The sequence below is a fragment of the Anomaloglossus baeobatrachus genome, chromosome 4, assembly GCF_048569485.1.
Source record: "Anomaloglossus baeobatrachus isolate aAnoBae1 chromosome 4, aAnoBae1.hap1, whole genome shotgun sequence".
NCBI classification, from domain to species: domain Eukaryota; kingdom Metazoa; phylum Chordata; class Amphibia; order Anura; family Aromobatidae; genus Anomaloglossus; species Anomaloglossus baeobatrachus.
Window position 1 is genome coordinate 220,401,229 of NC_134356.1, and position 23,760 is coordinate 220,424,988.

General features: G+C 48.3%; 1 protein-coding gene across 3 annotated transcripts in view; it reads right to left on the reverse strand.

Annotated features, from left to right (window-relative positions):
• The window catches only part of CDC25C (cell division cycle 25C), a 154,903-nt gene that overhangs the window by 76,919 nt on the left and 54,224 nt on the right, over positions 1–23,760 (reverse strand). For all 3 annotated transcript variants that reach the window (XM_075344674.1, XM_075344673.1, XM_075344672.1), the window contains exon 4: positions 13,451–13,496. In XM_075344674.1, coding sequence (XP_075200789.1) covers positions 13,451–13,496 — 46 coding nt within the window. The remainder of the gene's footprint in view (positions 1–13,450; positions 13,497–23,760) is intronic.

The window sequence follows — 23,760 nt, forward strand, 5'->3', positions numbered from 1 at the left end:
CAGAACTACAAGGCTCAGGATACTCCATCCACTAGTGTATGCAGGAGAGCAGACAGCAGCTGCAGAACTATAAGGCTCAGCATGCTCCATATAGGACTGTATGCTGGAAGGAGAGGCAGGGGGAGCAGAACTACAAGGCTCAGAATACTCCATCCACTAGTGTGTGCAGGAGAGCAGACAGCAGTTGCAGAACTACAAGGCTCAGCACGCTCCATCCAGGACTGCATGCAGGAGTTTTTTGCCCGCAAAAAATATGACGTGGGCTTCGCCATATTTTTGTATGCTAGCCAGGTACAGCAGGCAGGTACGGGTTGCCCCCAACCCCCAGCTGCCTATATGTACCTGGCTGGGAACCAAAAATATAGGGAAGCCCCTTTTCTTTTTTTTTTTCTTTCAGTATTTCATGAAATAATAAAAAAAAAAAAAAAAAAAAAAAAGACGTGGGCTTCGCCTAATTTTTGAGTCCAGACAGGTACAACTAAGCAGCTGGGGATTGGAATCCGCAGTGCAGAGTGCCCAAGCTTTCTGGGCACCCCCGCTGCGAATTGCAGTCCGCAGCCACCGCAGAAAATGGAGCTTTCATAGAAGCACCATCTTCTGGCGCTGTATACAACTCTTCCAGCTGCCCTGATGCCAGGTGGCTCGCTGAGTAATGATGGGGTTAGATCTAGCTGTATATTATCAGCTGGCCCTAAGCGATCAGATGATGTATCAGGTTCAAAGACCTGAATCACATGACACATTAGCTGACTGTATAAACGGCTTTTAAGAATCAGCTGATGCATCAGTGCAAAAAAAAAACAACACAAATTTGTGCAGACTCCCATCCGATCACTCCAGGAGCTGCCAGTAATCAGTGATGCGGTCTCGTGACGGCATCAGCTAATAGTTTAAGCCGGCCGGGCGGTAAAAAACTTATCAGCTGATTCGTCAGGTGACCGCATCAGCTGATCACCGCCAGGTCCTGCAGCTATCGGACGTGCCCGGGAGTCTGCACACAGCCGGAGCGGGGGGGTGGTACCGGGAAGAGGAGCTGGGAGCGGACATGGCACCGGGAGCCTGCTGACAGGTGAGTATGAGATTTTTTTTTTTCTACTGTTCACTTTTGATTTCGCAGCTGCTTCCACCTCCCGTTCGGACATGGCGCCAGACAGGAGATGGAAACAGCGGTGGCGGTACCGGGAGGATTCAAGCTTCTGTGTTTACCAACAGAAGGAATCCTCTTCCTGTACACGTCACTAATACCCACCCCTTGCGTTTATAGCTGCGTTTTTAAAGTCATAGAAACGCACTAAAACGCAGCTATATTTGCAATTTGCGATTTTCATTGCGTTTTCGAACATCTCATTGAACTCAATGGGTGGAAAACGCAGTGAAAAAACGCAGAAATAATTGACATGCTGAGTTTTTGTGGGCACCACAAACGCAGCTAAAAAACGAAAAAAAAAAAACGCTGTGTGCGGAACAGCAAAAATGAAAACTCAGACTTTGCTGGGGAAGTAAAGTCATGCAGTTTTCTGAGCAAAAACGCACCCGAAAAACGCACTGTGCGCACATAGACATAAGACTGAGCCTACATGTTCCTTTTGGGAAGGGGGTATAAGCCACTGTCAACAACCTTAAGCTGGGTTCACACATAGCGACAGCGACGTCGCTGTTACGTCACCATTTTCTGTGACGCAACAGCGACCTAGTAAGTCGCTGTTATGATTGCTGCTTAGCTGTCAAACACAGCAGACGCAGCGGCGATCATAATGACACGCGTCGCTGTGGAAGCCATACTGCACTTGGTAACTAAGGTAAATATCGGGTAACCATTACCCGATATTTACCTTGGTTACCAGCGCACACGCTTAGCGCTGGCTCCCTGCTCTCCTAGCCAGGGTACACATCGGGTTAATTACCCGATGTGTACTTCGGCTCCGTGTGCAGGGAGCCAGCGCTAAGCGGTGTGCTCTCACGCTGCCAGTGCCGGCTCCATGCTCACGTAGCTGGAGTACACATCGGGTAATTAACCCGATGTGTACTCTGGCTGTGTGCAGGGAGCAGGGAGCCGGCACTGGAAGCACAAGAGCGGCGGTGCTAGTAACTAATGTAAATATCGGGTAACCAAGGAAAGGGCTTCTTAGTTACCTGATGTTTACCTTGATTACAGCTTACCGCAGGCTGCCAGACGCCGGCTGCCTGCTCGCTTCAGTTCGTCGCTCTCTCGCTGTCACACACAGCGATGTGTGCTTCACAGCGGGAGAGCGACGAGCAAAAAAATGAAGCAGGACATTCAGCAACGAGCGGCGACCTCACAGCAGGGGCCAGCTAGTTGCTGGATGTCACACACCGTGACAGAACGTCGCAGGAAATGGTGACGTAGCAGCGACATCGTTGTCGCTGTGTGTGACACCACCTTTAGTCAGCAGCTTATCTCCGAAGATAACAGTAGATATGGAAGGTAGGTGGTATGTAATACAGAAACTATATTTTCGCCACGAGGCAAGTGCCACAGTTTCTCTGCTCCTATTTTTTTTTTTTTTTTTTTTTAATTGCCAGTCGCCAGTAGATCACCATGTGTGGCTATGTTATAACGGACTCAGAACTTAAACAATGACATTTATGTCCATGTGATTGTATTCTATCAGTTTTGTTCTTAAAAAGGTAAGGTGTCTTTTTTTATTTTTGTATTAATAATAGTGATTATGAAATAAAGTATTTTCTTTTTCGCTCCTAATTGGGAGACCCAGACAGTGGGTGTATAGCTACTGCCTCTGGAGGCCGCACAAAGAACTACACTTAAAAGTGTAAGGCCCCTCCCCTTCTGGCTATACACCCTCCCGTAGGAGTACGGATTCCTCAGTTTTAGCTTTGTGCGCAGGAGGTCAGACACGCACGCATAGCTCCATTGTTTTTAGTCAGCAGCAGCTGCTGACTATGTCGGATGGAAGAAAAGAGGGCCCATACAGGGCTCCCAGCATGCTCCCTTCTCACCCCACTGTATGTCGGAGGTGTTTGTAAGGTTGAGGTACCCATTGCGGGTACGGCGGCAGGAGCCCACATGCTGATTCCTTCCCCATCCCTTTTTACAGGGCTCTGGGTGAAGTGGGATTTACTGGTCTCCAGGCACTGAGACCGTGCTCCATCTACAGCCCCTGGAGAAGATGCTGGATGGAGCGGAGTACATCAGGGACATGGCCCTGCTTCCTCAAGGTACTCTGTGTCCCCGTGCATTTGGCGCTCACACCGCAGCATGCTGGGTGTTGTAGTGCGCCGGGGGACATCAGCGCTACGGCGCTTGTGCCATGGCCTCATTCAGCTTCGCTGAAGCAGGCACACTTCTGGGAACGGTCACGCCGGCCGCTGGGACTGCGGCGCGGCTGGCACTTGTGGTGCGCCGGGGACTTCAGCGCGGCCCGCGCTTTTACGGCGGCCGCGCTGATAACTCGAGTCCCCGGCTTTTGCGGCCTGCTTCCGTTCGTTCCCGCCCCCAGACCTGCCAGTCAGGAGAGGGGCGGGACGCTGGTCAGTGCATCAGCGCTGAGGGCTGGAGTCGTTTTTACATACTCCAGCCCTCACAATAGGCACAGAGGGGACACTGTTTCCCGCACTTTTGTTTGGGAACTCCCACGGACCGCCCCTCTCCACAGACGCCGGCAGCCATTCCTGCTGACACGCTGAGCTGCAGAGGGGAGCCGGGGAGACCCAGACAAGGAATTCTGCGCCTCTTACCCGCTATTCAGCGGGCGGTAAGCAGCCCTCAGGGCTCACCCCCTCTTGTGCCAGTAGTATTCTTAGTATTTTGTTTCTACAAATACTTGGTATTACATAGCGCTGGTCGCCCTTTGGCTATAGACTCTCTCACATTGCAGAGAGCCAGCAGCATGTCGTCCGTAAAACGCAAGGGTGCCAAGGCACAGACATTATATGCTTCCTGCACCGCATGTGGGACTTTTCTACCGGCAGGCTCCACGGACCCCCATTGTGTGCAGTGCTCGGCCCCTGCGGCGCTTGCACAGTCGGGACCTCTGCTGGACGTGACCCAGGGTGTACCACCTGTGAATGCTGTCCAGGTGACAGGAACTGAGTTTGCAGCTTTTGCTGACAGAATGTCTCTCACTATGTCACAAATTCTTGACACATTGCGAGCTAGGCCTGTACTTCAGGCCACGGACACTGTGCAATCATTGCCCCCTGGTCCCCCTCAGCTCCAAGCTCCGGGACGGGCATATACACCTCAGGGTGAAGACTCTGACTCGGACGATGGCCCCGGGCAGCCTAAGCGGGCTCGCTATGACGGGCCTTCACATTCATCTCAATGGTCAGGATCCCAGCGAGATGAATCTATGGGTGATGAGGCGGACGTAACTGATCAGGATTCTGATCCTGGGACCGCTCTCAATCTAGATACACCAGATGGTGACGCCATAGTTAATGATCTTATATTTAACATCAATAAGATGTTAAATATTTCCTCACCAGCTCCTCTTGTAGAGGAGTCAGCTTCGCAGCACGAGAGAATCCATTTCAGATACCCTAAGCGTACATTAAGCACTTTTCTGGACCACGCTGACTTTAGAGACGCAATCCAGAAACCCCACGCTTATCCTGAAAGGCGTTTTCCTAAACGGCTTAAAGATACACGCTACCCTTTTCCCCCTGAGGTGGTCAAGGGTTGGACCCAGTGTCCAAAAGTGGATCCTCCAATTTCCAGGCTTGCAGCTAGATCCTTGGTTGCAGTTGAAGATGGAGCGGCACTTAAAGATGCCACTGACAGGCAGATGGAGCTCTGGCTGAAATCCATCTATGAAGCGATTGGAGCGTCATTAGCGCCTTCTTTTGCGGCCGTATGGGCACTCCAAGCTATCTCAGCCGGGCTTGCGCGAGTCGACTCAGTCACACGTGCATTTGCCCCGCAGGTAGCACCATTGACCTCGCAAATGGCGGCATTCGCGTCGTACGCGATTAATGCTGTTCTTGACGCTACAAGCCGCACGGCAGTGGCGTCAGCCAACTCCGTTGTTTTGCGTAGGGCCCTGTGGTTGAGACATTGGAAAGCAGATTCTCATTCCAAGAAGTGCTTAACCAATTTGCCTTTTTCTCGTGACCGATTGTTTGGAGAGCGTTTGGATGAAATCATCAAACACTCCAAGGGTAAGGACTCATCCTTACCGCAACACAGACAAAACAAACCCCAACAGAGGAAGGGTCAGTCTGGTTATCGGTCCTTTCGAGGACCGGGCAGGTCCCAATTCGCCTCGTCAAAAAAGACTCAAAAAGACCAGAGACGCTCAGATTCTTGGAGGTCTCAGTCACGCCCAAAAAGGACAGCCGGAGGAACCGTTGCCAAGACGGCGTCCTCCTGACTTGCGGTCTCCGATTCCCACACCCGCGGTCGGTGGGAGGCTTTCCCACTTTGGCGACATTTGGCTGTCACGCGTCAAAGACCGTTGGGTGAGGGATATTCTGTCTCACGGGTACAGGATAGAGTTCAGTTCTCGTCCGCCAACTCGTTTCTTCAGAACTTCTCCACCACCAGACCGAGCCGATGCTCTGTTGCAGGCGGTGGCCGCTCTAAAGGCGGAAGGAGTGGTGACCTCCGTCCCTCTTCAGGAACAAGGTCACGGTTTTTACTCCAATCTGTTTGTGGTCCCAAAAAAGGACGGATCGTATCGACCCGTCCTGGATCTAAAGTTGCTCAACAGACACGTAAAAGTCAGGAGGTTCCGGATGGAATCCCTACGCTCCGTCATAGCCTCAATGTCTCAAGGAGATTTTCTAGCATCAATAGATATCAAAGATGCGTATCTCCATGTGCCGATTGCACCAGAGCATCAGCGTTTCCTACGCTTCGTCATACACGACGAACACCTACAGTTCGTAGCGTTACCTTTCGGTCTGGCAACAGCCCCCCGGGTCTTCACCAAAGTCATGGCAGCAGTAGTAGCTGTTCTGCACTCGCAGGGTCACTCGGTCATCCCGTATCTAGACGACCTGCTTATAAAGGCACCCTCTCAAGAGGCATGCCAACACAGTCTGAAGGTGGCACTAGACACTCTCCAGAGTTTCGGGTGGATTATCAACTTTCCAAAGTCTCATCTAACCCCGACCCAATCTCTGACTTATCTTGGCATGGAGTTTCATACTCTCTCAGCGATAGTGAGGCTTCCACTGGACAAGCAGTGCTCGCTACGGACTGGAGTGCAATCTCTCCTTCAGAGCCAGTCGCACTCACTGAGGCGCCTCATGCATTTCCTAGGAAAGATGGTAGCAGCAATGGAGGCAGTCCCGTTCGCGCAGTTTCATCTGCGCCCTCTACAATGGGACATTCTACGCCAATGGGATGGGAAATCGACGTCCCTCGACAGGACTGTCTCCCTCTCTCAGACTGCCAAGGACTCTCTGCGTTGGTGGCTTCTCCCCACCTCATTGTCACAGGGAAAGTCATTCCTTCCCCCGTCCTGGGCAGTGGTCACGACGGATGCGAGCCTATCAGGGTGGGGAGCGGTGTTTCTCCACCACAGGGCTCAGGGGACGTGGACTCAAGAAGAGTCCACCCTGCAGATCAATGTTCTGGAAATCAGAGCAATCTATCTTGCCCTGCGAGCCTTCCAACAATGGCTGGAAGGCAAGCAGATTCGGATTCAGTCGGACAATTCCACGGCGGTGGCGTACATCAACCACCAAGGGGGAACAGGCAGTCGCCAAGCTTTTCAAGAAGTCCAGCGGATTTTGACGTGGGTGGAAAGCAGAGCGTCCACCATATCCGCAGTTCACATCCCAGGCGTGGAAAACTGGGAAGCAGACTTTCTCAGTCGCCAGGGCATGGACGCAGGAGAATGGTCCCTTCACCCGGACGTGTTTCAGCAGATCTGTTGCCGCTGGGGGACGCCGGACGTCGATCTGATGGCGTCACGGCACAACAACAAGGTCCCAGTTTTCATGGCACGGTCTCACGATCACCGAGCGCTGGCGGCAGACGCCTTGGTTCAGGATTGGTCGCAATTCCGACTCCCCTATGTGTTCCCACCTCTAGCATTGTTACCCAGAGTTCTCCGGAAAATCAAGTCCGACTGCCATCGAGCCATACTCGTCGCTCCAGATTGGCCAAGAAGGTCGTGGTACCCGGATCTGTGGCATCTCACGGTAGGCCAACCGTGGACACTACCAAACCGTCCAGATTTGCTGTCTCAGGGGCCGTTTTTCCATCTGAATTCTGCGGCCCTGAACCTGACTGTGTGGCCATTGAGTCCTGGATCCTAGCGGCCTCAGGTTTATCTCACGAAGTTGTTGCCACAATGAGACAGGCTAGAAAACCATCCTCAGCTAAGATCTATCACAGGACGTGGAAGATATTCTTAGCGTGGTGCTTGGCTCAAGGGTTTTCTCCCTGGCCATTTGCATTGCCAATTTTTCTTCCCTTCCTGCAGTCTGGGTTGGAAAAAGGTTTGTCGCTTAGCTCGCTTAAGGGTCAAGTCTCCGCGCTATCCGTATTCTTTCAGAAGCGCTTGGCACGGCTTTCTAAAGTACGCACGTTTCTCCAAGGAGTGTGTCATATCGTTCCTCCTTACAGACGGCCATTGGAACCCTGGGATCTGAACAAGGTTCTCAATGCTCTCCAGAAGCCGCCTTTCGAGCCTTTGAAAGAGGTTCCCCTTTCTCGGCTTTCACAAAAGGTAGTTTTTCTTGTGGCGGTCACGTCTCTTCGAAGAGTGTCCGAGCTAGCGGCGTTATCTTGCAAATCTCCCTTCCTGGTGTTTCACCAAGACAAGGTAGTACTGCGTCCAATTCCAGAGTTTTCTCCCAAGGTGGTTTCTTCCTTTCATCTCAATCAAGATATCACTTTGCCATCTTTGTGTCCGCATCCAGTTCACCAATTTGAAAAGGGTTTACATCTGTTGGACCTGGTGAGAGCACTCAGGATTTACATTTCTCGCACGGCGTCTCTACGCCGTTCTGATGCGCTCTTTGTCCTAGTCGCTGGTCAGCATAAGGGATCGCAAGCTTCCAAATCCACCCTGGCGCGGTGGATCAAGGAACCAATTCTTCACACATACCGTTCTGCTGGGCTTCCGATTCCATCTGGACTGAAGGCCCATTCTACCAGAGCCGTGGGTGCGTCCTGGGCATTGCGGCATCAGGCTACGGCTCAGCAAGTGTGCCAGGCGGCTACCTGGTCGAGTCTGCACACGTTTACCAAACACTATCAAGTGCATACCTACGCTTCGGCAGATGCCAGCCTAGGTAGACAGGTCCTTCAGGCGGCGGTGGCCCACCTGTAGGAAGAGGCTGTCTGACAGCCCGTTCATGTGGTATCTTTTTACCCACCCAGGGACTGCTTTTGGACGTCCCACTGTCTGGGTCTCCCAATTAGGAGCGAAAAAGAAGAAGGGAATTTTGTTTACTTACCGTAAATTCCTTTTCTTCTAGCTCCAATTGGGAGACCCAGCACCCGCCCTATTTGTTCTTAGGGTTTCGTTTTTCGGGTGCACATGTTGTTCATGTTGTTTCTTAAGTTCTCCGATCTTGTTATCGGATTGAATTTGTTTTTGAAACTGTTATTGGCTTTCCTCCTTCTTGCTTTGGTACTAAAACTGAGGAATCCGTACTCCTACGGGAGGGTGTATAGCCAGAAGGGGAGGGGCCTTACACTTTTAAGTGTAGTTCTTTGTGCGGCCTCCAGAGGCAGTAGCTATACACCCACTGTCTGGGTCTCCCAATTGGAGCTAGAAGAAAAGGAATTTACGGTAAGTAAACAAAATTCCCTTCTTTAATACAAAACTCACTGTTTATTTAGTTTTTATTTAATTCTAGTTTTACTGACACTGGGCACTGCCATCTTACTCACCTCAAATACGGCAGCCCAAGGACATAGAAGACCATTGTCAGACTGCGACCCTATACTTTAACACGGAATCAGCTTCTGCTGTTAAATGGACGCGCCCCCTGGGCTGTCCAGATCACAGCAGAGGGAGGAGATCGCCTCCATCTTTGTGGATTTCACAGCTATGCTGTGTGCTGCACTTTCCCACTGTCACTCGCTCTGGCCGAGGTGAGTACCGACGCTGGGCAACGGTGATTGCAATTGCATCGTAGCTGATCCTGGCTGCTCCTCACACTGCCGCTCACCCTCCATTCCGTCGCTCACAACTACCGCTCACCCCCCACCACCACCACCCCCTCCGCCGCTCATCCCCCCTCCCTGGCTCGCTGCTATGTATTGTGATCACTGACCGAACAGGCTGCCGGGGGAACAGGTCTGAGGAGCGTGCATGCGTCTGGAAGCGGTGATCGCGGCATGACATCTGTAGTGCAGTGCTGCTCAGGCTGCAGATCACCCCTCCTTGCCGCATGTCACCTGGACCTCCGATCCCGGCCGGCAGCACAGTATATGGGGGCACTGGATACAGCTGGGCATTGGGATACAGTGGAGTACTATGCAGCACAGTATATGGGGGCACTGGATACAGCGGGGCATTGGGATACAGTGGAGTACTATGCAGCACAGTATATGGGGGCACTGGATACAGCGGGGCATTGGGATACAGTGGAGCACTATGCAGCACAGTATATGGGGGCACTGGATACAGCGGGGCATTGGGATACAGTGGAGCACTATGCAGCACAGTATATGGGGCACTGGATACAGCAGAGCACTATGCAGCACAGTATATGGGGGCACTGGATACAGCGGGGCATTGGGATACAGTGGAGCACTATGCAGCACAGTATATGGGGGCACTGGATACAGTAGGGCATTGGGATACAGTGGAGCACTATGCAGCACAGTATATGGGGGCACTGGATAAAGCGGGGCATTGGGATACAGTGGAGCACTATGCAGCACAGTATATGGGGGCACTGGATACAGTAGGGCATTGGGATACAGTGGAGCACTATGCAGCACAGTATATGGGGGCACTGGATACAGCGGGGCATTGGGATACAGTGGAGCACTATGCAGCACAGTATATGGGGGCACTGGATACAGCGGGGCATTGGGATACAGTGGAGCACTATGCAGCACAGTATATGGGGGCACTGGATACAGCGAGGCATTGGGATACAGTGGAGCACTATGCAGCACAGTATATGGGGGCACTGGATACAGCGAGGCATTGGGATACAGTGGAGCACTATGCAGCACAGTATATGGGGGCACTGGATACAGCGGGACATTGGGATACAGTGGAGCACTATGCAGCACAGTATATGGGGGCACTCGATACAGTAGGGCATTGGGATACAGTGGAGCACTATGCAGCACAGTATATGGGGGCACTGGATACAGCGAGGCATTGGGATACAGTGGAGCACTATGCAGCACAGTATATGGGGGCACTGGATACAGCGGGACATTGGGATACAGTGGAGCACTATGCAGCACAGTATATGGGGGCACTGGATACAGTAGGGCATTGGGATACAGTGGAGCACTATGCAGCACAGTATATGGGGGCACTGGATACAGCAGGGCATTGGGATACAGTGGAGCACTATGCAGCACAGTATATGGGGGCACTGGATACAGCTGGACATTGGGATACAGTGGAGCACTATGCAGCACAGTATATGGGGGCACTGGATACAGTAGGGCATTGGGATACAGTGGAGCACTATGCAGCACAGTATATGGGGGCACTGGATACAGCTGGACATTGGGATACAGTGGAGTACTATGCAGCACAGTATATGGGGGCACTGGATACAGCAGGGCATTGGGATACAGTGGAGCACTATGCAGCACAGTATATGGGGGCACTGGATACAGCTGGACATTGGAATACAGTGGAGCACTATGCAGCACAGTATATGGGGGCACTGGATACAGCGGGGCATTGGGATACAGTGGAGCACTATGCAGCACAGTATATGGGGGCACTGGATACAGCGGGGCATTGGGATACAGTGGAGCACTATGCAGCACAGTATATGGGGGCACTGGATACAGCGAGGCATTGGGATACAGTGGAGCACTATGCAGCACAGTATATGGGGGCACTGGATACCACGGGGCATTGGGATACAGTGGAGCACTATGCAGCACAGTATATGGGGGCACTGGATACAGCGGGGCATTGGGATACAGTGGAGCACTATGCAGCACAGTATATGGGGGCACTGGATACAGTAGGGCATTGGGATACAGTGGAGCACTATGCAGCACAGTATATGGGGGCACTGGATACAGCTGGACATTGGGATACAGTGGAGCACTATGCAGCACAGTATATGGGGGCACTGGATACAGTAGGGCATTAGGATACAGTAGAGCACTATGCAGCACAGTATATGGGGGCACTGGATACAGCAGGGCATGGGATACAGTGGAGCACTATGCAACAGAGTATATGGGGGCACTGGATACAGCGGGGCATTGGGATACAGTGGAGCACTATGCAACACAGTATATGGGGGCACTGGATACAGCGGGGTATTGGGATACAGTGGAGCACTATGCAACAGAGTATATGGGGGCACTGGATACAGCGGGGCATTGGGATACAGTGGAGCATTATGCAGCTGTCCTTAGTGACACATTAGGATCACTTTGCGATCTCCAGCAAAATGGCTCTGCACTGTGATCCTAACTTCATTTTCTCATCCTTTTGGAAACACGCACAGATTGGGAGGGGGAGCTGTGACATCACACACAGGAGAGCAGATTCCACTCACTTTTAGGCTGGTTTCAGACTTCCGTGTTTAAATCAAGTACAAGTCACACGCATGGTTATGGCCACACATGTGACATCAGTGTTTGCATACGAATGACACGTACCGGAGAAAACACGTGTCTGAGATAAAAAGATGTTCTATATTCACCCGTATCCAGCGGTGTTTTCTTCGGCTCTGCTGCCTCCCGCTCCTGACCCCCGCTCGTATTCATTGATTATTCACCGCACTCAGGACCCAAGCCGGAGCAGCGCTAGGGACAGCGTCGCCGAGGACAGCACTGCGGGGACAGGTGAGTATTCTGCAAGCACAGTGACATCCAGGAGGTCATTGGAGTTCCCAATGAACTCTGATGACATCCTGATGACACTCGCACTACAGCATCACAGGTTCATCAGAGTTCATTCAGGAATTGTAATGAGTCCCCGATGCTGTCCCCGCAATGCTCCGGCTTCTAGGTTTTCACCACACACACACACACACACACACACACACACACACACACACACACTGAGCACATAAAATACACATATGTATACACACATAGCAGACACACATGGATACACTGAGCACATACACACATAGCGCACATGCATGTATATGCTGAACACACACACACACACACACACACACACACACACACAGCGATGCGGTCCCCGGCACTGAAGTCCCCACGATGCTCTGGCTTCCAGCTCCACAGGGCACTGAATATTCAGTGAGAATAATGAGCAGGAGGCAGCAGAGTCGGAGACCGCATCACTGGATACAGGCAAATATAGAAAATATTTTTATTAAAAAGACCCATGTTTTCTCCGGTATGTGTCACACTGATGTCACACGGATCACATCAGTGTGCGATCCGTGTGACACCTGTGCTGCCAGAGAAAAAACAGACATGTCTCCGTGTGTGCGTGTGGGGTCATGAGGGGGTCAAACGGTCCGTGTGAAAACAAGGCCATGAGAGTAACCGTATAGAAAAATGTGTACATGTGACATCAGTGTTAAAAACGGATGTCACACGTACCTGAAACACGGACATCTGAAACCAGCCTTACTGCAGCTGTAATGTGAGCTATTTCTACAGTATGAAATCTGTAGGATTTCAGCAGCTGCTCCCCCTAGTGGTTAAGAGTGAAAATATCAAACTTTAAAAAAAAAATAAAATTATATTTTGCCCAATTAAAAACAAATTCTAATATTTAAACATTAATATTTCACATTTTTTCAGTTATTGATTTTTTTTTTTTTAACAACACCTTCCCTTTAAGAAACCATCTGGTCTTATAATTGAATGATGTCATAGGGCTTAGCTAACACTGATGGGCGTGGAAGTTTCACATTTCTACACACAACACCCCTGTGGCTTTTATTAGTGCAGAGTTATTTCTTTGTTTGAGATACTATATAAACTGGTCATAAGTGATGATGATAATGATGTAATAAAGCAGAAACTTTCAGTGCACCACAGAGCGTGTGTGCTGCACCGATTTCCCAAGCGTTTGTAAAACAAATCCTATTAATTTGGAGTTCCAATGGCATAAAATGAGTATTTCACTCACATCCATATGTTACTATATTAATTTGATTGAAAATACGACTAGTGCCAACCTACACTCTTCAGTTAAATGGAATGTTGAAATCCAAAATGCTCATTACTTTTTGCCCTGACATCTGCTGTCAGGAATAAGTGAGAACATCCTTTCACATTAGACAGTTAGTAATCCCACTGACTTATCTTCTAGTATATGCCTTTAATCAAGGGCTATTGGCAAGACATTTCATAAATACTTACAAGTCTTCGGTTTGGATACACATGGAATTTGTAGACTCTCCTTTATCTGGATAGGGGGACAAATAGAGGAAACAAAATAGTTGTGAATTCCAACAAAAGTAAAAACTACTAAAACTGGCTTTTACAGTGTGATTCTGTCAAGATAGAGGTCTCACCTAATCACACCAAGATCTCCGCCATCTAGGAGCTTAAAGTGTGCTTTACACGCTGCAACATCGCTAGCGATCTCGTTAGCGATGTAACACGCTAGATCGCAGATGCGATCTGCCGAAATAGGTAGTTTTTATAGCGCCGGACACATGTGCTATGTGCGATCTCGGCAGATCGCATCTGCGATCTGGCGTGCCACATCGCTAACGAGATCACTAGCGATGTCGCAGCGTGTAAGGCACCCTTAAGGTGTGGTTAGAGAGTAGCAATTGGAGATTGCATTGCTATTGTGCATACATGCTCATTATTTGAAAAGCAAAATGTTCGCTCGAAAGATCGCTGTTGTGGTTGATGGAAAGTCGCTAGTCATTCATAAAATCATGTTTTGACAAGGTGTTAGCGACTTATTACAAGGTGGTTTTATGCCGACAAGAGATACGTTTTTAAGCAAGTTGAAAGACCTGGTTTCGCGACAATTGAATGATATTACAATCGCTAGCGACTATTACACATTGCACAAACACCAAGAGGAAGGCTAGGCACCACCTAAATAAAGCTATGTGCCATGTATCAAACGATGGGATCAAAACAGCAAAAAAAAAAAAAAAAAAAAAAAAAAAAAAAAGGTACATATAAAAGGCACCAGGCTTTGAAATAGAAGAGAATGACTAGGGCGGACCTTGATTTGTGCAAAAAAAAAAAAAAAAAAAAAAAAAAAAAATACAATATTTATTTAACCATGGTGGCAATAGACACCTACATATTTAAAATCAAACATGAACAAAGTACACTATCCACTCCATGGATAAGATCAAGAACAACACACTAGGATATGTGATGCCCCGAACTAGTCGGGTCGTCCCAGGTAGTCACACACAACACCACACCCCCCTCCCGGTTAGGTGACATCAGTCAAACTAAAAACCTTGTCACCACCCTCCAGGTTCGATGTCCACACCAGGGGGGCGGAGCCAAGGTTGGCTCCGCCCACCGAGGAGTTCACAGGCCTGGAGGCGGGACACACAGAAGGAGTCTAGTTCAAGTACAAGTGTAGAGCAGTCAAGTGCACGGGCAGTCCTGTGTCCAGGCTGCGAAGAGACTACCAGGTGGCTGGGTCGGAGCCCAGTCGCCATTGGCAAGGAGGCAGACGGTGGTGGCCGCCTGCAGGAGACCGGGAAGACGACCAGTGGAACCGTAAAGGACCGGGACAGGGTAGTGGCCCACTGGAACCGAACCGGGTAGCCAACTGGATACCGGAGCACCAGGCAGGGTACTCAGACCCAGTACAAAACCCTGAACAGACAGGGCAGAGTCAAATCAACTGATTGCGGACTGGACTTAAGGACCTATCCCACACAAGCCCCGTTAGAAGACAACAGCCCAACCATACAGGGTAAAGCCACCGCCAAGGCATAGAGACCCAAATGGCCAGCGTCTGCGGGCAAACGTGCTCCTTCGGCATATCCCTTCACTGGCTTCCCATCACCCAACGACTCCAGTTCAAAACACTAACCATGACATACAAAGCCATGCACAACCTGTCTCCTCCCTACATCTGTGACCTAGTCTCCCGGTACCTACCTGCACGCAACCTCAGATCCTCACAAGATCTCCTTCTCTGCTCCTCCCTTATCTCCTCTTCCCACAATCGCGTACAAGATTTCTCCCGTGCATCCCCCATACTCTGGAACGCTCTACCTCAGCACATCAGACTCTCCCCTACCGTGGAAAGCTTCAAGAGGAACCTCAAGACCCACCTCTTCCAACAAGCCTACAACCTACAACAGCCCTCAGTCCAGTAGACCACTGCGCAACCAGCTCTGTCCTCACCTATTGTACCATCACCCATTCCCTGTAGACTGTAAGCCCTCGCGGGCAGGGTCCTCTCTCCTCCTGTACCAGTCTGTTATGTACTGTTAATGATTGTTGTACGTATACCCTTTCACTTGTAAAGCGCCATGGAATAAATGGCGCTATAATAATAAATAATAATAAATAATAATAATAATAATAATAATAATATACAAGTCAGGGAGCGAACTACCGGTGTCTAGGCATAGGAGTCAAACATTTACACACAGAGGTGCAGGAGAAAGGCAGAAACCACCAACCTATACCGGGAGAAGCTGCAGCCGGCTGCGGGCTCCGTTTGGTTTTCCAGAGACTCCAGTGTCTTGTGTCAGAGTGAGTACACCAGTGCCATCAGGCACCGCAACACTTCACCCTGCACCCCGGCCCTGGCCTACTGGGCCCCGGGAACCAACACCCCCTACCCACGGAGGGGTCAACACCTAGCTGCGCCATTACACCACTGCCGGGAGCCCCCATACCTTCACCGCAGCGGTGGTGTCTACAATCACCACAACCCGTGGGTGGCGTCACGAACTAACATCCAAAACCAAACCACCGCGGTCCTGGCCGTGGAACTCATCACCCAACTCCCCGCGTGTAGCTCCAACTCCCTTGCAGAGCGACGTGACCCACCGGGTCCGTGAGAGGCTCGAGCCACCACCCGCAGTACGAGCACGGATCCGAGCGGCTCGGTGGTCGCAGCCGAGCCTGCGGGGCGGTACAGATATCATTAGGAAATAAATCACACATACAATGTATTTCGTGAATCCACAAATCAAGGTCCGCCCTAGTCATTATCTTTTATTTCAAAGCCTGGTGCCTTATATGTACCTTTTTTTGTTATATTACACATTGCAAATAGCTCTGTCTTTAGAACAATATTGCGATTTTTACACATGATTTTTTTCCCCATCTAATAAGGGCTTTACTACCAATACAAAATAAGTTAGAAGTGCTGGGAGAGCTGCATTGCAAAGGAAACTTTTCATAGTTTGGATACCACCCTGTGAGGACACAGCTATTATCATTAACTGTAGCTTTGTGTTTAATAATGCTATTTATTGGGTTTAACAAAACACAATTTACAAAAGTGGTTATCCTGTATCTTAAGTGGGAAAGTCAGAGGGAAAGAAGGGAAGGAACAATATAAATATTTGAGTGTAAAGCCAGTTGGTTACCTAAACGCGGGAAAGGAAGAATGGGAAAGACAAGAAATGGGAAAGGAGTCATCTCAAATTAGAAGATCAAAAAGTTTATTTCAGTAATTCAATACAAAAAGGGAAACGCATATATTATATAGAGCCATTACACAGTGATCTATTTCAAGTGTTTATTTCTGATAATGATGATGATTATGGCTTACAGCCAATGACAACCCAAAGGTGATTATCTCAGAAAATTAGAATAAAGACAATAAAACACCTGCACGGGCTTCCTAAGTGTTTAAAATGGTTCCTTAGTCTGGTTCAGTAGGCTATACAATCATGGGGAAGACTGCTGACTTGATAGATGTCCAGAAGGAAGTCATTGACACTCCACAAGGAGGGTAAGCTACAAAAGGTCATTGCTAAAGAAGCTGGCTGTTCATGGAGTGCTGTATCCAAACATATTAAAGGAAAGTTGAGTGGAAGGAAAAAGTGTGGTAGAAAAAAGTGCACAAACAACCGGGATAAACGCAGCCTTGATAGGATTGTTAAGAAAAGACCATTCAAAAATTTGCAGGAGATTCACTAGGAGTGGACTGCTGCTGGAGTCAGTGCTTCAAGAGCCATCACACACAGCTGTATCCAGGACATGGGATAACCTTGTCGCATTCCTTGTGTCAAGCCATTCATGACCAATAGACAAACGCCAGAAGCGTTTTACCTTGGCCTAGGAGAAAAACTGGACTGTTCTCAGTGGTCCAAGGTGATGTTTTCAGATGAAAGTAAATTTTGCATTTCATTTGGAACTCGCGGTCCCAGAGTCTGGAGGAAGAGTGGAGAAGCCACAATCCAAGCTGCTTGAGGTCTAGTGTGAAGATTCCACAATCAGTGATGGAAGCCATGTCATCTGCTGGTGTAGGTCCACTGTGTTTTATCAAGACCAAAGTCAGCGCAGCCATCTACCAGGAAATTTTAGAGCACTGCATGCTTCCCTCTGCCGACAAGATTTTTGGAGATGAAATTGCATTATCCAGCAGGACTTGGCTCCTGTCCACACTGCCAAAAGTACCAATACCTGGTTTACTAACCACAGTATCACTGTGCATGATTGGCCAGCAAACTCACCTGACCTAAACCGCATAGAGAATCTATGGGGTATTGTCAAGTGAAAGATGAGAGACACCAGAGTCAACAATGCAGACGAGCTGAAGGCTGCTATCAAAGAATCCTGGGCTTCCATAACACCTCAGCAGTGCCACAGGCTGATTGCCTCCATGCCACTCCGCATTGATACAGTAATTCATGCAAAAGGAGGCCCGAGCAAGTATTGAGTGCATTTACTGTACAGACTTTTCAGTAGGCGCCAACATTTCTGAGTTTATAATCATTTTTCACTTGGGTCTTCTATAATATTCTAATTTTATGAGATAATGACTTTTGGGTTTTCATTGGCTTTAAGCCATAATCATCAACATTAACAGAAATAAAGACTTGAAATAGATCACTCTGTGTGTAATGACTATATAATGTATGCGTTTCCCTTTTTGTAGATGCAGCTGTACCTTCTAAAAATTGTCAAATAACCAATAAACATAAAAGACAACAATTGTTCTTAGAGTGAGTCATTAACCCCATTACGAGAGCCTTACGTATTAAAACGGCAGCAAAAGAGGGTACTTATTCTGATCTGCCGTTTTAAAGCGGCAGACAGAAATAAGTGTATAGCGCCCCCCAGCGTCAGAAAATCTCCGGGGTTTCAGCTACCAGGGGTAGCCGAGACACTGGAGATCATGATTCATGTTGGTTTTTCCGGTCCCCAGTCACGTGATCACCGGTATACACCGTATAACGATGATCACGTTACAGTAAATGACAGTGCCGGTAAAAAATGATTTATCACCCATCTGGCATGATCAAACATGCCAGTTGGGAGTTAAATCTCCTTCCTGGTCACCTCCGGTCCCCTGGTGTCGCCAAAGTACCCCCCCCCCCCCGACCCCCTCCCGAAAATCCAACATGGCCGCAGCGCACAGCACACACCATGACACATGCAACAGAAAACTGCTCCCCAGGCCCTGCCAGGTCACCCCCTATTCCCCCCGGTATCCACCATACCTTTTACAGCCTTCATCCACCGCGATCGCTCCTCCTTCACATTGCACGCTGGTCACATTTGCAGAACAGCTGACAGCTCAGCTTCCTGGGTTTAGTGTGAGCTGTGGAGCTGCGCTGGCTTCACGGACTCTGCTGCTGTGACCCAGGGAGGGTAGGTGCAGATTCTTTGCACCCACTCTCCTCAAATGGAGAGTCTGCACTCCCAGAAAATGAGGGATACGTTCCCCGAGCATGCCCCAAATATTCTAGAAGGTCCAGAATCATTGTGGGACTTCCAAAATGGATTACAGGGGACCCGATTTTTTTTTTTTTCTTTTCAATAAATTGGTGAAAGAGGGAATGTTTTGGGAAGTGTTTTTTCAAATAAATTTTTTTTGTTGTCAATTTTTTTTTTTTTTTTTTTATTACTGTCAATTAGTTATGTCTGGTATCAGATAGACGCCATGACATAACTAATTGCTGGGCTTGATGCCAGGTGACATTACACATCTGGTATCAACCCCATATATTACCCCGTTTGCCACTGTACCAGGGCACGGGATGAGCTGGGGGCGAAGCGCCAGGATTGGAGCATCTAATGGATGCGCCACTTCTGGGGCGGCTGCGGCCTGCTATTTTTAGGCTGGGAAGAGTCCAATAACCATGGCTCTTCCCACCCTGAGGATACCAGACCCCAGCTTTCAGCTTCACCTTGGCTGGTGATCTAATTTGGGGGAACCCCACGTTTGGTTTGTTTTTTAATTATTTATAAAAAATTTAAAAAAACAAAAAACACAACATCTTGGGGAGCCCTCCAAATTGATCACCAGCTAAGAGAAAGCTGTCAGCTGTGGTTTGCAGGCTACAGCTGTCTGCTTTAACCTAGCTGGCTATCAAAAATAGGGGGGACCCCCACGTCATTTATTTTAATTTTTATTTTGGGGCTAAATACAAGGCTAGGCACCCTTTAGTGCCACATGAAAGGCTCTAAAGGGCGCCAGCTTAGAATATGCAGGGGGTGGGACGTTATATATGTTTGACATCTATCCATTCATCCATTGTAGCATTTTACGCTATGTGCCCACAATCAGGGTTTGCAGCGTTTTGGACGCAGTGTTTTCCCTGCATCCATAACGCTGCGTTGTGCAGTAGAAGCACAGTGGAAGGATTTTTAGAAATCCCATTCCCACTGTGCTTCTTTTCTCCGCAACATAAACTGACCTGTGGTGCAGCTTCCAGAGCTTCAGTATGTCAATGTATGCTGCGGAGATGAGCATGCTCTCTGCAGGGAGAACAGAGCTAAAGTCCACAGCAGCCTGAACCCATGGGCATGGGCAGCTGCGTTCTCCCGTGGACAACACTCACATTTCTGCAGGAAGGCTGACACTGTGTACTAGACGCCGTGTCGCTGGATCATGGCCACATAGCCTAACAGTGAGAAATTTGTTGCTACAGCAACATTTTTGTGAAGTACCTGTGGAATCAAAATGCTTACTATACTCCTGAATAATATACTTGAGGGGTCCAGTTTCCAAAATGGGGTCACTTGTGGGGGGTTTCTGATGTATAGGTACCCAAGGGGCCCTGCTAATGTGACATGGTGAGCGCAATTTATTTCAACTTTTCCAAAATTCAAATAGTGCTCCTTCCATTCCAAGCCCTCCCATTTATCCAAACAGAGGTTTTTGGCCACATGTGGGGTATCCTTGCGCTCACAAGAAATTGGATAACAACCTATGGGGTCCACGTTTTGTTTTTCAAGAGGCAACAAGTGAGAAATTTGATGCTAAAGCACCATTTTTGTGAAAAAAAAATGAAAATTTCAATATGGAAACATAAGCTTATCAAATTCTGTGAAGTACTCGTGGATTCAAAATGCTCAATATAGACCTAGATAAAAGCCTTGAGGTGTCTTGGTTCCAGAATGGGGTCAGTGTGGGGGACCTTCACTGTTTAGGCACCTTAGGGGCTTTCCAAATGCAACATAGCGTCCGCTAATTATTCCAGCCAATTGTTCAGTCAAATGGCACTTTTTTCCTTCCGAGCCCTGCTGTGCAGCCAAACAGTTGATTTTCATCACACATAAGGTATCAGCATACTCAGTTGAAATTGCACAATGAATTTTATGCAGATTGTTTTCCTTTTACTCTTGTTAAAAAAAAAAAAAAAAAAAAAAAAGCTATCAATTTTGTAGTAAAAATGTATTTTTTTATTTTCACAGCTCAACATTATAAACTTCTGTGAAGCACCTGGGGGGTTCAGGGTACTCACCAAACATCTAGATAAATTCCTTGAGGGGTCTATTTTCCAGAATGGGGTCACTTGTGGGGGACCTCCAATGTTTAGGCACCTCAGGGGCTCTCATAATGCAACATGGCGTCCGCTATTGATTCCAGCCAATTTTGCAGTCAAATGGCACTCCTTCTCTTCCGAGCCCTGCCGTGTGCCCAAACAGTTGATTTCCACCACATACAAGATATCACCAAACTCAGGAGAAATTGCACAATAAATTTCATGGTGATTTTTTTCCTGTTACCCTTGTGGAAAAAAAAGCTACCTGGTTGAAGTAACAATTTTGTGGTAACATTTTATTTTTTTATTTTCATGGCTCAACTTTATAAACTTCTGTGAAGCACATGGGGGTTCAGGGTACTCACCAAACATCTATATAAATTCCTTGAGGGGCCTATTTTCCAATATGGCGTCACTTGTGTGGTTTCTTTGCTGTTTACGTACCTTAGGGGACCTCCAAATGCGACATGGTGCCCGCAATCTTTTTCAGCCAAATTTCCTTTCCAAAATTCAAATATTGCTCCTTCCGTTCCAAGCCCTCCCATTTCTCAAAACAAACAAAGGTTTCAGACCACATGTGAAGTGTCACCGCGCTCATAAAAAAGTGGGTAACAAACATTGGGGTCAAATTTTTGGAATTACCTCTTGAAAAAGTGAAAAAAAAAAAAGGATGCTAAAGCAACATTTTTGAGAAGAAAAAAAAAATGACAACTGTGAAGTACCTGTGGGTCCAAAATGCTCACTATACCCCTAGATAGAAGCCTTGAGAGGTCTAGTTTCCAAAGTGGCATCACTTGTGAGGGGTTTCTGCTGTTTAGGTACCTCAGCGGACATCTAAATGCAACATGGTGCCCGCAATTTATTTCAGCCAAATTTGCTTTCCAAAATTCAAATATTGCTCCTTCTGTTCCGAGCCCTCCCATTTGTCCAAACAAAGGTTTCTGACCACATGTGGGGTATTGGCGTGTTCATAAGAAAGTGGGTAACAAGTTTTGTGGTCCATTTTGTTGTGTCATTTCTTCTAAAAGTGAATAATTTTGGGGTAGAGCAACATTTTTAGGTAAAATTTTATTTTTTGCTGTTTTTCATTCCACTTTACTTTAGTTCCTGTGAAGCACCTGAAGGGTTAATAAACTTCTTGGATGTGGTTTTGAGTACTTTGAGGGGTGCAGTTTTTAGAATGGTTTCACTTTTGGGTATTTTCTTTCACTTAGGCCTCTCAAAGTCACTTCAAATGTGATGTGGTCCCTAAAAAAAATGGTTTTATGAATTTTGTTGAAGAAATGGGAAATTGCTGATGAACTTTGAACCCTTCTAACTTCCTAACCCCAAACAATTTTGTTGTTTCAGAAATTGCGCTAATGTAAGGTAGACATGTGGGAAATGTTATTTATTAACCATTTTGTGAGACATGACTCTCTGGGTTAAGGGCATAAAAATTGAAAGTTTGAAAATTGCAAAATTTTCATCAAATTTCCAATTTTTTTCACAAATAAAAGCAAAGAATATAGTTCTAAATTTATAACTATCATGAAGTACAATATGTCACGAAAAAACAATGTCAGAATCACCGGGATCCGTTGAAGCGTTCCAGAGTTATAACATCATAAAGTGACACTGGTCAGAATTGCAAAAAATGGCCTGGGCATTAAGTACAAAACTGGCTTCGTCCTTAAGGGGTTAAAAGATGCATAATCGAAGCTCAACTGCTAAGGCTAAGTTCACATTTCCGCTAAAATGTATCAGTCACAATCCGCTGCTCTTGTAAACAACGGAATCCGTTTAGCGGATTCCGTTGCTCCCATAGACTTGTATGAGCAGCGGATTGTGACCGATGATGCTACGTTGCACCCTCCGCCCGACTGATCAGTCGTGGAACGACTGACCGCCGGGCGGGAGGAACGCAGCATGTAACGTTTTTTGAGCAGCGCGATCCGTCGGATTTCGCTGCGCATGCTCTCTGGCTCCCTACACACGTAATCAGCTTTGGTTGGTTACCCGATATGTACCCTGGTTACGGTGCAAGGAGCCAGCGCTAAGCGGTGTAGGCCCGTAACCAAGGTAAATATCGGGTAACCAAGGTAAACATCAGGTGCTTTGCTGTTAACCGATATTTAGTCTGGTTACGTTTGCAGGGAGGCCGACACTTCCCCGCTCGGCCCCGCCCCCTCCCGCACATGTATGTACACACACACACACACACACACACACACACGTCCCCAGCCATGCAGACAAGCACTGCCACTGACACCCTCGTCTGGCCCCGCCCCCCGCTCGGCTCTGCCCCCTCCCGCACTCCGCATGTACACACACACACACACACACACACACACACACACACTCACCTGTCCCCAGCCATGCAGACCGCAGCACTGCCACTGACATCCTCAGCGCCTGGCCCCGCCCCCCGCTCGGCTCCACCCCCTCCCGCATTCAGCATGTGTATACTCACACACTCACACACACACTCCTGTCCTGCAGTGCCTGCGGCACTGACGTCCTCAGTGCCGCAGCCCCGCTCGGCCCCTCCCCCCCGAACTCCGCCCCCCGCACACAACGGAATCAGACAAAGACAAAGAATTCTGTTCTTTGTCATCCGTTGTACAGCGTTGTACAACGCATCAGTCACATGCGTCAAGCGACGCATGTGACTGATACAAAACAACGGAAATGTGAACTTAGCCTAAGGTGCAAAGTTAGCAAGTAGAGAATTGTAGGCATTGTAAATTTAAGTCAACAGTAAAAAAAAAAAAAAAAGAAAAAAAAAAAAAAAAACAT